At 41.8% G+C, this 13,577-nt stretch overlaps 1 protein-coding gene across 1 annotated transcript; it reads left to right on the top strand.

Moving 5' to 3' along the window:
• The first annotated feature begins 1,591 nt into the window (after window positions 1-1,591).
• On the top strand, window positions 1,592-12,537 carry LOC117054960 (proteinase-activated receptor 1-like). Its single transcript, XM_033164224.1, has 2 exons — window positions 1,592-1,759; window positions 11,057-12,537. Exons 1-2 carry the CDS (start codon window positions 1,672-1,674, stop codon window positions 12,247-12,249), a joined length of 1,281 nt encoding a protein of 426 aa, XP_033020115.1. The 5' UTR covers window positions 1,592-1,671; the 3' UTR covers window positions 12,250-12,537.
• The last annotated feature ends 1,040 nt before the right edge of the window (window positions 12,538-13,577 follow it).

The following is a 13,577-nucleotide window of genomic DNA, read 5'->3' as shown; positions in this document are numbered from 1 at the left end:
TAAAGAAAGAAAAAATATGGATATACTTTCAGTTGGGGAAAGTGTACTGGGGTAAGTACAGTAAGCCTACAACTTATACATATTTAACTTGTGTGCACTCAGCTTTATATGTGTGGCCAATAATAATAATAATTTAAAAGGGTTCTGTAAAAATGGTGTTGGCAATCCCTCCCACCATTGAGCCCAATGGGTTTTGACTATACATGATTTTTGCTTTAGGCACGATCCCCCTGTAAGTTGCAGGCTTCCTGTATGCTTTTCCTGTGCTTATGTGAATATGGGGTGAATATATCTTATTTATTTCAGATCAGTATTGAACAGGGGTACAAATGGCTCTGATGTGATCTTTAAAGAATGATACAATAAGGTTTTGACCTTCATGACTTAAGACCAGGGTAGCTTGTCTCTATATAGGCACATTAAGATGTTGAGAGACTCCTGTCTGTAGTACCATATTAGCCTGAATATAAGCCTCACTTTCCCCCCAAATTCTGACCGTGAAAAAGTGCGGCTTAAATTCACCACCTTACAAAAACTGGCTTTTACGATATCACTGCTGAAACAGACATACAGTAAAACAGAACGGATGTGAGTGCATGCGAAATTTTAATGGAGTGACTTATATTCAGGTATTGTATTTTTTCCCTATTCCCCCCCTTGAATTTTAAAGGTGTGGCTTATATTCAGATATGGCTTATATTTGGGCCAATAAGGTACTCTGTCTTTTGAGATGCTAGTAATGGCCACAGAGGACATTTTCAGTGGTGGCACTCAAATTATGGAATATTCTCCCCAGAGATGCTCTTTTGGCACATATCTTATTGTTTTTAAGATACTGGACAAATAACATTTTTATTTTGCAGAGCTGCTTTGATAAAACCTTGAACCATTTTCCAGAGGAGTAGCCCTGTTTGTCTTTTGAAGCAAAAACAAGCCTTGTGTGACACCTTCAAGGAGCAATACTGTACATAAATCATGACAGTGGTTCCCAATTAGCTAAGGACTGTGGACCCCCTGTTTTTTCAAGCCATGGACCCCCTACTTTTGAAAATGTTGCTATTTTTGTCATGGGAATGGTGCCACGGTCCTGGGGTTCCTGGACCACCAAATGGGAACCACTGAGTTAAGGCATAAGCTTTTGAGGACTTCCGTGCACTTTCTCAGATGCATGAAGTGTTATTCTGAGTTATAGATGTATATTATACAAACGTGGCGGGGAGGAATTGTAAAAAAAAAAAAATGGGCTCAGTAGAAAAGTACAGTGACACAACTATGTATTCTAATGATAATTCACAAAACAACTCTTGGTGATGACACAAATATTAGCTCTGGGTTAGTATTGGCTCCTATTATTTTTGTGTATTTTTGGCTTATTGTGGCTTTTGCATTTTAATTATCTCCCAGAGCCCTTAAAAACCATCAGAAGTAAAGGCGGTGAAGTGGCGCTCGACACTGGAGGGCGGATTCCCTTCAGAGCTTCCCGCCCTCTCCTCCGCCTTTGGGGCGGCGACTCTCCCCTCAGGCCGCCTCCGCCACACTTAGCGCGCTTCCTCGCCACTCCGCCTGCGGTCCCTCACAGCCGCCCGGGGAGACTTCGTAGGCGGCGGTGGCGGCGGCAGGAGCTAACCCTTTGCGCCCGCGAGCTCGGTGCCTTTGCCCGGTGAGGCGGCCATGGGGCAGCCGCCGGTCTCGCTGTTGCTGCTGGGCTGCAGCGCGGTGCTGGTGTGTCCCCTGCTCTGCGTTCCCTCGTCGGGAAATGGTAGGTGGCGGCGACGGGGCTCTCTCCCGCCAGAGGGGAGCCAAGTTTTGGGTGGTCGCTCGCTGAGAGGAGGAGGAGGAGGAGGAGGAAGGCGGGGAAGCAGCTCAGCCATGTTTCGGAGGACACCATCCCGGGGCTGCTGAGGGGGCGAGAGGGACCCTTCTGCTCGGGGCGCTTCCAGGAAGTCGCGTCCGATTGATTTACAAGTAATCCATACTCGAGTTCCATTGGTGTGAATGGCACACAGCCAATGAAAAGTGTTTCGGGTTGGGGTAAACACTCGGGAAGGGGATGCGGGACTAGGTGAGCCACTGGCCTGATCCTGCAGGGCTCTTCTTAGGTGTCCTTTTCCCGGGGAGCCAAAGGCAGCCCCTCGCTCGGCTCCTGGAGAAAGAGGAAGGCAGCTCCGATCGCGGGTATGTAAAAGTAAATCCTTCTGACAGAACAAAGCTGGCTGCAGGAATGCCTTTGATACTTCGATTCCCCTTATTATTTCCTGGATCATGTTACAGGATGCCTGGGTTGTTGACGCCACTGCCGCCAAGTTGCCGGAGATGCGACCCTTTTGAAGTGGGTGGAGAGGGGGCTCTTCCTCAAAAGCAGGGGGTGGGATCTTTACCGTCGCCCCCCCCTCTCTCCCCTCGTCTCGTCTTATTAATGGTGTTTATTCAGCGCAATCCTGTGGATGCCGTTGAGTTCAATACGATTTCTTTACAGGCAAGAATGAGTAGCGTTTGAACACTTGACTGAGTAATAAATGGGGATATGCAACTCTCACAGAACATAAAAGTTTTGTTGGTTGTTGGGGAGCACCTCCATAGTTGCATGGCTACAAAGGAAGGCTTTTAGGGTTTTAGGGTTTCTCTTAGATTGCTTAAATATCATTAAGGTCAGTAGGAGGTGAACAACCAATTTTTAGTATAACAGTCCAATGCACCTGTACAGTAAAAAAAATAATATGAAACAACCCGGACCCTGTACTCAGTATCTGAGAACTTTCTTTGCATGTTTCCTCCATGAGAGGTCTGGTTGACGGCAACAGGAGAACTGGCCTTTTCTGCAGCGGCTCCCTGCTTGTGGAATGCTCTTCCCAAGGAGGTTGGCCTGCGCCTTCAATACATATCTTTAGGCGCCAAGAAAAAAGCATTTGTCTTCTCCCAAGCATTTGGCTAATTAAACAATCTATGGCCTTTTAAACTGCAGGGGGAATTTTTATTTTTGTTTGTTTGTTACTATGCTATGTATTTTTGTGTTTATATATTGTAAACCACCCTGTGATGTCATATATGAAGGGCGGTATGGAAATTTAATGAAAAAAAGATGTTGAATGTGAAAGTTCCAGAACCTGAGAATCATTGTTTGCTTTCTTTCTATGAGTAACTTCTTTCTGAATTGTTATATCTTATAAACCCATGCATGATGTATTTTAATCAGGAAAAATGATATTAATTGGATTAGGAAGTGTTTTTTGATATTTCTACACATAAACAAATGTTTGCCTTAACAGATCAAATGTTTGCCATTTGTCTTGTGTTTTGGCAACTTGAGAAAGTTGTAAGCTCATGGGGGAGTTTTTACTGCCTGGATTTATTGCAAATGAACTTTGTGATCCATTCTCTTTTCTTTGTTGTCAGAAAGTACAGCAGTGTAGGGAAGAGGGAATCTCGCTGGTTGTTTATCTTCCTCCATTGTTGCTGTGTTTTTTACATTGCTGACAGATAGACAGTATGTTGACCTAAAACGGCTGAGTGAGTCATTTGCTTATCACCATGAACAGAACAGGGAAAATGTGGATCAAATTGAACATTGTTGTTGTTCAGTCGTTCAGTCGTGTCCGACTCTTCGTGACCCCATGGACCAGAGCACGCCAGGCACGCCTATCCTTCACTGCCTCCCGCAGTTTGGCCAAACTCATGTTAGTAGCTTCGAGAATACTGTCCAACCATCTCATCCTTTGTCGTCCCCTTCTCCTTGTGCCCTCCATCTTTCCCAACATCAGGGTCTTTTCCAGGGAGTCTTCTCTTCTCATGAGGTGGCCAAAGTACTGGAGCCTCAACTTCAGGATCTGTCCTTCTAGTGAGCACTCAGGGCCGATTTCCTTGAGAATGGATAGGTTTGATCTTCTTGCAGTCCATGGGACTCTCAAGAGTCTCCTCCAGCACCATAATTCAAAAGCATCAATTCTTCGGCGATCAGCCTTCTTGATGGTCCAGCTCTCACTTCCGTACATTACTACTGGGAAAACCATAGCTTTAACTATACGGACCTTTGTTGGCAAGGTGATGTCTTTGCTTTTTAAGATGCTGTCTAGGTTTGTCATTGCCTTTCTCCCAAGAAGCAGGCGTCTTCTAATTTCGTGACTGCTGTCACCATCTGCAGTGATCATGGAACCCAAGAAAGTGAAATCTCTCACTGCCTCCATTTCTTCCCCTTCTATTTGCCAGGAGGTGATGGGACCAGTGGCCATGATCTTAGTTTTTTTGATGTTGAGCTTCAGACCATATTTTGCGCTTTCCTCTTTCACCCTCATTAAAAGGTTCTTCAATTCCTCCTCACTTTCTGCCATCAAGGTTGTATCATCAGCATATCTGAGGTTGTTGATATTTTTTCCGGCAATCTTAATTCCGGTTTGGGATTCATCCAGCCCAGCCTTTCGCATGATGAATTCTGCATATAAGTTAAATAAGCAGGGAGACAATATACAGCCTTGTCGTACTCCTTTCCCAATTTTGAACCAATCAGTTGTTCCATATCCAGTTCTAACTGTAGCTTCTTGTCCCACATAGAGATTTCTCAGGAGACGGATGAGGTGATCAGGCACTCCCATTTCTTTAAGAACTTTCCATAGTTTGCTGTGGTCGACACAGTCAAATGCTTTTGCGTAGTCAATGAAGCAGAAGTAGATGTTTTTCTGGAACTCTCTAGCTTTCTCCATAATCCAGCGCATGTTTGCAATTTGGTCTCTGGTTCCTCTGCCCCTTCGAAATCCAGCTTGCACTTCTGGGAGTTCTCGGTCCACGTACTGCTTAAGCCTGCCTTGTAGAATTTTAAGCATAACCTTGCTAGCGTGTGAAATGAGTGCAATTGTGCGGTAGTTAGAGCATTCTTTGGCACTGCCCTTCTTTGGGATTGGGATGTAAACTGATCTTCTCCAATCCTCTGGCCACTGCTGAGTTTTCCAAACTTGTTGGCATATTGAGTGTAGCACCTTAACAGCATCATCTTTTAGGATTTTAAATAGTTCAGCTGGAATATCATCACTTCCACTGGCCTTGTTGTTAGCAAGGCTTTCTAAGGCCCATTTGACTTCACTCTCCAGGATGTCTGGCTCAAGGTCAGCAACCACACTACCTGGGGTGTATGAGACCTCTATATCTTTCTGGTATAGTTCCTCTGTGTATTCTTGCCACCTCTTCTTGATGTCTTCTGCTTCTGTTAGGTCCTTTCCACTTTTGTCCTTAATTGTGGTAATCTTTGTACGAAATGTTCCTTTCATATCTCCAATTTTCTTGAACAGATCTCTGGTTTTTCCCATTCTGTTATTTTCCTCTATTTCTTTGCATTGTTCGTTTAGAAAGGCCCTCGTGTCTCTCCTTGCTATTCTTTGGAAATCTGCATTCAATTTCCTGTATCTTTCACTATCTCCCTCGCATTTTGCTTGCCTTCTCTCCCCCGCTATTTTTAAGGCCTCATTGGACAGCCACTTTGCTTTCTTGCATTTCTTTTTCATTGGGATGGTTTTCGTTGCTGCCTCCTGTATAATGTTACAAGCCTCCATCCACAGTTCTTCAGGCACTCTATCCACCAAATCTAAGTCCTTAAACCTGTTTTTCACTTCAACTGTGTATTCATAAGGAATTTGATTTAGATTGTATCTTACTGGCCCAGTGGTTTTTCCTACTTTCTTCAGTTTAAGCTGGAATTTTGCTATAAGAAGCTGATGATCAGAGCCACAGTCAGCTCCAGGTCTTGTTTTTGCTGAGTGTATAGAGCTTCTCCATCTTTGGCTGCAGAGAATATAATCAATCTGATTTCGATGTTGCCCATCTGGTGATGTCCATGTGTAGAGTCGTCTCTTGTGTTGTTGGAAAAGAGTGTTTGTGATGACCAGCTTGTTCTCTTGACAGAACTCTATTAGCCTTTGCCCTGCTTCATTTTGAACTCCAAGGCCAAACTTGCCAGTTGTTCCTTTTATCTCTTGACTCCCTACTTTAGCATTCCAATCCCCTATAATGAGAAGAACATCCTTCTTTGGTGTCATTTCTATAAGGTGTTGTAAGTCTTCATAGAATTGGTCAATTTCAGTTTCTTCAGCACTGGAAGTTGGTGCATAAACTTGGATTACTGTGATGTTAAAAGGACTGCCTTGGATTCGTATCGAGATCAATCTATCATTTTTGAAATTGCATCCCAGTACAGCTTTCGCCACTCTTTTGTTGACTATGAGAGCCACTCCATTTCTTTTACGGGATTCCTGCCCGCAGTAGTGGATATGATAGTCATCTGAACTGAATTCGCCCATTCCCGTCCATTTTAGTTCACTGATGCCTAGGATGTCAATGTTTATTCTTGCCATCTCATTTTTGACCACATCCAGCTTACCTAGGTTCATGGTTCTTACATTCCAGGTTCCTATGCAATACTTTTCTTTACAGCATTGGACTTTCCTTTCGCTTCCAGGCATATCCGCAACCGAGCGTCCTTTCGGCTTTGGCCCAGCCGCTTCATCAGCTCTGGATCTACTTGTACTTGTCCTCCGCTCTTCCCCAGTAGCATGTTGGACGCCTTCCGACCTGAGGGGCTCATCTTCCAGCGTCATAACTTTTATATGCCTGTTGTCTTTGTCCATGGAGTTTTCTTGGCAGGGATACTGGAGTGGGTTGCCAGTTCCTCCTCCAGGTGGATCACGTTTGGTCCAAACTCTCCACTATGACCTGTCCATCTTGGGTGGCCCTGCACGGCATAGCTCATAGCTTCCCTGAGTAATTCAAGCCCCTTCGCCACGACAAGGCAGTGATCCATGAAGGGGAATTGAACATTACCATCAGTGTTTTATTGTCTATCTAGGTGGTTGTTATTTTTTACTTCAAGGTTAGTTTTTTGTTAAACATATGAGAAAGAGGAACTTGATGTGTTAAATGTAAAGTACCCCTTTTGGATATCAACTGTGGTTAATACAAGAATAGAAAAAGTACAGTGGTACCTTGGTTTAAAAACACCTCAGTTTATGAACCACTTGGATTAAGAATGCTGCAAGTCCGGAAGTAGGTGTTTTGGTTTGTGAACTTTGCCTTGGAATAAAAATATGTTTCGCTTCCTGTTGAGTGTGTTCCATTTGTTAATTGAGTCCCCTGCTGCTATGGGAAAGCATGCCTTGGTTTAAGAACGCTTTGGTTTAAGAATGGACTTCTGGAATGGATTAAGTTTGTTGTCAGGGATTTGCCTTCTCCTCGCGAGGAGAGCCGGGGGGGGGAGGTTCTACTCATGTGGAGAGCCTGGGCGGGAGTACTCCTCGCGGGGAGAGCGGGGAAGGTGATCCTGCTAGTGGGGAGGATCAGGGTAGGAAACCTCCTCAAGAGGAGGTCTTGCTCAGGTACAGGGAGCCCCAGCCACTGCTGTCATCTGACTCCTCTCAAAGCCCATCGCCAGAGCTCTCTCCAGCAGAAGAGGAGGAGGAGCCGAGGGTCAGGGATCTGGGCAGAGACCCAGAAACGCCAGCCAGAGGCGATCAGAGGGGGGGTTGCAACTTCCGGCGCCAGCACAGCACCGGAGGGGGGGTCAGGGGACACAGAAGGTGTCGTTTCAGGGTGCCAAGGCTTTGGTGCTGGGCAGGAAACAGGAGAGGGGCACTTCCGGATTCTGCAAGTGACTGAGCGGTCATGTTTTTAGCTAGCTCTGTACTGTAAATAGTTATGCACAATAAAATAGTCTTTAGTGTAAGAGGACTATGTCGTTACTCATGAGCAACACCGTCGTGTACCCTGACATTCGTAAACCAAGGTACCACTGTAACTTTCTATTGTTTCAATCTGCTTGTGATTCCCATGACAAAAAAATACATGTTGGGTGAATACTTTAAAACTATAAGTGCCAGTCTGTGGCTCTTGTTAACAAGACAATAGTAAGTTTGGGTGTATGTGCAGAAGGGCACAGAGTTAAATTAACAGAAGGAGCTGATGGTTATATAATTGTAATTCAATAATGATCTGTAACCAGAGAGAAATAATCTTCAGCTGCCTGAAAATAGACTTTGCAGTTTGAGGATTACAATTCCAACCACTAGGCAACACAACACTATTTGATTCATACTGGCTCTCTTACCTCGTGCCTTGGTCTTCTGCTGGTGACCCACCACCAGGTAAGGGCCTAAATCAAGATGTGTTGAAGAAGCAACACTACCACCATGCAAATGCAGTATATGGGGGATTAAGAAACTGGTGCCTAAATGCAGGTTTGAGTTAAAGGTGGGTCCCAGGTCTGAAAAATTTGAAGACTACTGATCTAGTGTGTTTTCCAAGTTAACTCTGGCTTTGATTTCACATTTGACTTAATTTCAATTGCCCAGTTTGAATGCTGTGTTCATGCATTGGACTGGGTCATGTTTGGCATAATCATGTCTAGAGCAAACCAATTGAAATCAGTGGGACTTAATATATGGACCGATTTGTGTACGTGTGTGTGTGTGTGTGTGTTTCTGTTATATATATTCACAAACAATATATATCTTTTTTATTTTTCAGTAAGTAATAACATTAAATAATAAATTACTCCCACACAAATGCAATGTTAAGTTTAAAAGCAATACTGTACAAAAGAGGTAGGAAATGTTACAGATGTGTCTTTGAAACACAAACAGCTAGAGCAACTGAGAGAGGCACTTTGTCACCAAGGTGTTTTGTGTGTGTGTGTGTGTGTGAGAGAGAGAGAGAGAGAGAGAGAGAGAGAGAGAGAGAGAGAGAGACTGGATGGCACTTCCAACCAAGTAGGTGAAAATTAGTACTTAATTTGTTTGACAGAAGATGTCCCTTAGTGGCTGGATGTGGTGGATGACTCAGTCTTTCTTTTCTTATGCCTCAACCACAAAAGCTTTGTGCTGTAAGCACCACAACTTCATTCACCTGACCAGCATCTGCAGACTTTGACATTTCATGAAAGATGCTTCTGCACAAAATGCACTCATGAATAGCAGTCATGGCCTTGGGTCTATCTTCTAACAGCTGTATTTTTTTACAGCTGTTGGAACTATTTACTCACGAGAAGTATTCAGTGACTGTTAAAGATATCTTTCTTGAGAGATACATCTGGAAGGTTTAATATTGGGAGTAATTGAAAGCAAATGCATTTTAACTTACAAAATCTGCTTAGAGGGATGTGTCAATTTCTAATCTTCATTCGACTCTACATACTAGGCAGAGACTGTTGTTTATGTTGAGCACAAATAATCATGGTTTTGGAGTAACCTAGTCTGGACTGGGATCGTGTGTCAAATCTGGGCATAAAGTGAAAGGGTGTGTCACAATAAGTCACAATAGTACTTTCTTTAAAATTGATTTAAGAGATATCTGTGTTGAGGTTTAAACTTCAATAGCAACCTTTCCCCCCAAGAACTAGATCATGAAAGGTCAGTGCTTGTTGCACAAACAATAGATATGTGCCACTCTCTATTATGTATCTTTATCCTCACAACACTCACTTTAGTAAGCCTCATAAAATCAGTATGTTTAGGAGCATTTGCAACAACTAATGTTTTAGGGATATGAAAGCCCTGTATGGAAGAAAACCCCACTGAAGTTGATGTTTCCAGCTCTTCTGTTCTTCCTTATTTGTGAATAATGCTGAATAACCAAAGTACAGTCTACAGAATACTGAGTTTGTTTAGCGGTGCAAAAACACTTTGAGGCTGATGAGAAGTCACATGATCTTTGATCCATTCTTTTGTACTGTGAATGCCATTCCAATCAGTAGTCTAAATGATCTTTCCTGTCATGCCTTTTCAGTAGCTTGATAGGCAGTGGGTTAGTAGACAGCCTAAAGTGTACATCCCCTGGGGAACAAACTTCATCATTAGTTAGCCTACTTTCCATGTGCCATGGACATTTTATAGTTTTTCACAAATGATACCTTGAATCATCTATCCTCCAGAAAGACAGCACAGTAGTTCTTTTCTGAAGTCATAAATGATTGGATCCATATTAGTGATGGAGCTGTGGTCACAGTAAAGAAAAGGAGTGAGGTGATGTCCCCTTCCCCCTATAGCTCCAGGTCCCCTGAAAACTGCTCTAGGGGATCTACTAGGACAGTGTGCAGGTGAGGGCTGTGTCCTGTGAAGGCTGTGCAGTTGGGGTCAGAATATACCTCAAATGATTTTTAAATGATTAGTTTCCTGTGTAATATACACTTTGTTGTTATTATTGTTATTATTAATGATTTCTTTATGCATTAAACTGCACACCAAAAAACTTTAAAAGAGTTGTTTTGTCTAAGAGATAGGTAGGAATTAAAAGATAAGTCATTGTTGTGGGTGACACAATTAGTACGTACCAGGTTTTATCTGAAGAAAACCCATAGGCTCAAAGTGCTGTATACTGGAACAGCAATGGCCAGTTTTAATGGGAATATAGAAACAAAATCATTCTGAGTTCTCTTATCATAGTACTCCAACTCTTTGATGTGATATTCAAGCAGTGGAATATGAAGCATGCCTTTCAGAATATAGCTCAATACAACAAGGGCTGTAACATCAGGTAGATGTTAACCCAGAACAAACATCCCATGTAATAAGTATTGTGCCTTATCTAAAGGAGGTTTGAAAATCTAATTGGCTATCTTTAGCTTACTGAGGGAAGGGAAAGTCCATGATTTTCGGCAAAGTTTCACTTGATTATCAAGAAAAATAGTTTTGTAATTTGAATGTTTCTTGCATTGAGACATATATTTAAATAGTCTGGAAAAGTATCTGATGAATATTCAGTGAATAAGAGGGTTTGTAACGGCTGTTGTTAAAATTTCAGGGGTGATGAATAGGAATCCCTTTTTTAAATGTTAATGTCATCTTAATAGGTGCAGACAAAATCTATTGTAAATAACAGAATGTAAATTACTTAAAAGCATCCATCATAAACACTGGGGGAAATGAAAAGGAAGTAACATGCTAATTGTACAAGATATTTGAAAAATGGAAAAGGCAGTGAATATGCCTTTTTCTAGTCCACAAAAGAATTTTACTTCAGAAAAGTATTTTCTGCTAAATGTGTGAGTTACCTAATATGCTTAATAACCATGAACTTCGTTTTCTAGGATCTTTCGCTCAGATTGGACCAAAAAGCTTTGCCTATTCAACAGAGGAAGAATTTGAAAAAATCCCGTTGGGAGACGATGACATTGAAAACAATTCAGAAATTGGATCGGGTTCTATCAATGAAAGTATATTCCGTGGAGAATCACGAATGCTGCCAACTAAACGGAAGTCTGGAGATGTCAAGGAGTACCTGACTAGTGGATGGCTGACCGTTTTTGTTCCATCAGTTTATACCCTAGTTGTCATGCTGAGTCTTCCTCTGAACATCATGGCAATTCTTGTGTTCCTGATAAAAATGAAGGTGAAAAAGCCAGCTGCAGTGTACATGCTGAACCTGGCTTCTGCCGATGTTCTCTTCGTGAGTGTGCTTCCTTTTAAGATTGTCTACCATTTTTCTGGGAACAATTGGGCATTTGGACCTGAAATGTGTCGTTTTGTCACTGCTACCTTCTACTGCAACATGTACTGCTCTATCCTGCTGATGATGGCGATAAGCATGGACCGTTTCTTAGCGGTGGTGTACCCAATGCAGTCTCTGTCATGGCGCACACGAAGACGTGCCTTTGTGGTCTGTCTTGCCATCTGGCTTGTAGCAATAGCTGGGGTGATACCTCTGCTAATCAACGAGCAAACCCAAAGAATCCCTCAATTAAACATTACAACATGTCATGATGTGTTAAACCAAGATGATCTTAAAGGCTATTACCTTATTTTTTTCACCATTTTCTCTTCTCTTTTCTTTTTTGTGCCATTAATTGTTTCTGCTGTTTGCTATGTGTGTATCATCCGGAGTCTTAGTTCTTCCAATGTTGCTGCAAAACAGAGCAAGAAAACACGGGCTTTATTATTGTCTGTAGCTGTTTTCTCCATTTTTATTATGTGTTTTGGTCCAACCAATGTCCTTTTGTTAATTCACTACATCAGTTTTTCTTACAAAAACTACTTGGGGGATATGTACTTCGCCTATCTCATCTGTGTCTGTACTAGCAGTATAAGTTGCTGCATTGATCCTTTGATCTATTATTACACCTCTTCTGAATGTCAGCGACACCTTATCAATCTTTTTTGCTGTAAAAAGACCTCTGAATCCTGCAGTACCAGTACCAGTGGCCAGTTAATGACTAGGACCAGTAGAAGGGGTACTTGCACCAGTACACTTGGCAACAGTGTCTACAGGAAGCTGTTAACATAGGATTGCAACCAGCTAAGTTTTGTTCAAAGTAGTCTTACTGAAAGTAATGGACCCAAATAGTTACGTCCATGAATTTCAGTGCGTCTGTTCTTACTATGAGAAACATTTACTACAACTCATATTGTTTTGTGCACAAAAAGTACATTTATATAGCTATATATTTAAGCTATTATACTGAAGAATAGCCATATCACATTTTTCACATGATTAACATGTTTGTTAACAGATAAACTGTCATTTAAAAGGATGTAGGGTATGGGGAGGGAAGGGAAGATAAGGACTCAAGGAGGTGTTGAAACAGTGTTTTTCTGTGAAAACGTTATCCAGATATGTACTGCATCCGTGTGTGTGTGTGTGTGTGTGTGAGAGAGAGAGAGAGAGAGAGAGAGAAGTATTAATCTGATTCTACTGACAATGTTATAAATAGGTCACTTATGGCTGAAAACCTCAAACAACTAAAATCTACAAACTGTTAAACCGACTTCAATTTTTTATGCATTGTTTGCCACGTTACAGTAGCCCTCTGAATGAAATCACTGTTTCCATTTACAAATTGGCTTTGGATGCTAAGAGACACTGATTTCATTCAAAGCTGCCTAAGGACCTTATGGCTAAAGACATATTAGAGTTTGTATATCCCTTTTCTTATTGGTACTCTAATTTCAAGTATTACTTGTATTACAACATTTGATGATTCCTGAAATTAAATGAATCAGTGGTCTTTTTTTAACACCGCTTTTCTAATTTGTAGTTATGGGTAGGTAGCCGTGTTGGTCTGCCATAGTCAAAACAAAATAAAAAATAAAAAAAATTCCTTCCAGTAGCACCTTAGAGACCAACTACTGGTAAGTTTGTTCTTGGTATGAGCTTTCGTGTGCATGCACACTTCTTCAGATACCTGAAGAAGTCTGAAGAAGTGTGCATGCACACAAAAGCTCATACCAAGAACAAACTTAGTTGGTCTCTAAGGTGCTACTGGAAGGAATTTTTTTTTATTTTCTAATTTGTAGTATATGATTGAGCCTTCTGAAATGCATTCTGCATATTTCATGATTTTGCTCTACATATTTTGGCTGCCTTAGAAGCTAAAAACTGAAAGATTTCCTTGAAAGACAAATGAGTCAATATTTGCAATTTGGTGTTGTCACACAAAGTTCAAGTCATGGTAAGCCTTTTTATTGTTCTGTTGAATATAAACAGTGGACTTTTGACTCATGATTGAGACCTGGATATTGATTTTACAGAACAGATTGGCTTGCATCCTGACCTTTTGCTCCTTTACAAGGAGACACAGTACTTTATAAAAGGGCCATTTCCTTGAGCACAGT

This window comes from Lacerta agilis, chromosome 11 (assembly GCF_009819535.1).
Source record: "Lacerta agilis isolate rLacAgi1 chromosome 11, rLacAgi1.pri, whole genome shotgun sequence".
NCBI lineage: Eukaryota > Metazoa > Chordata > Lepidosauria > Squamata > Lacertidae > Lacerta > Lacerta agilis.
This window is presented reverse-complemented; position numbering and strand designations above follow the sequence as displayed.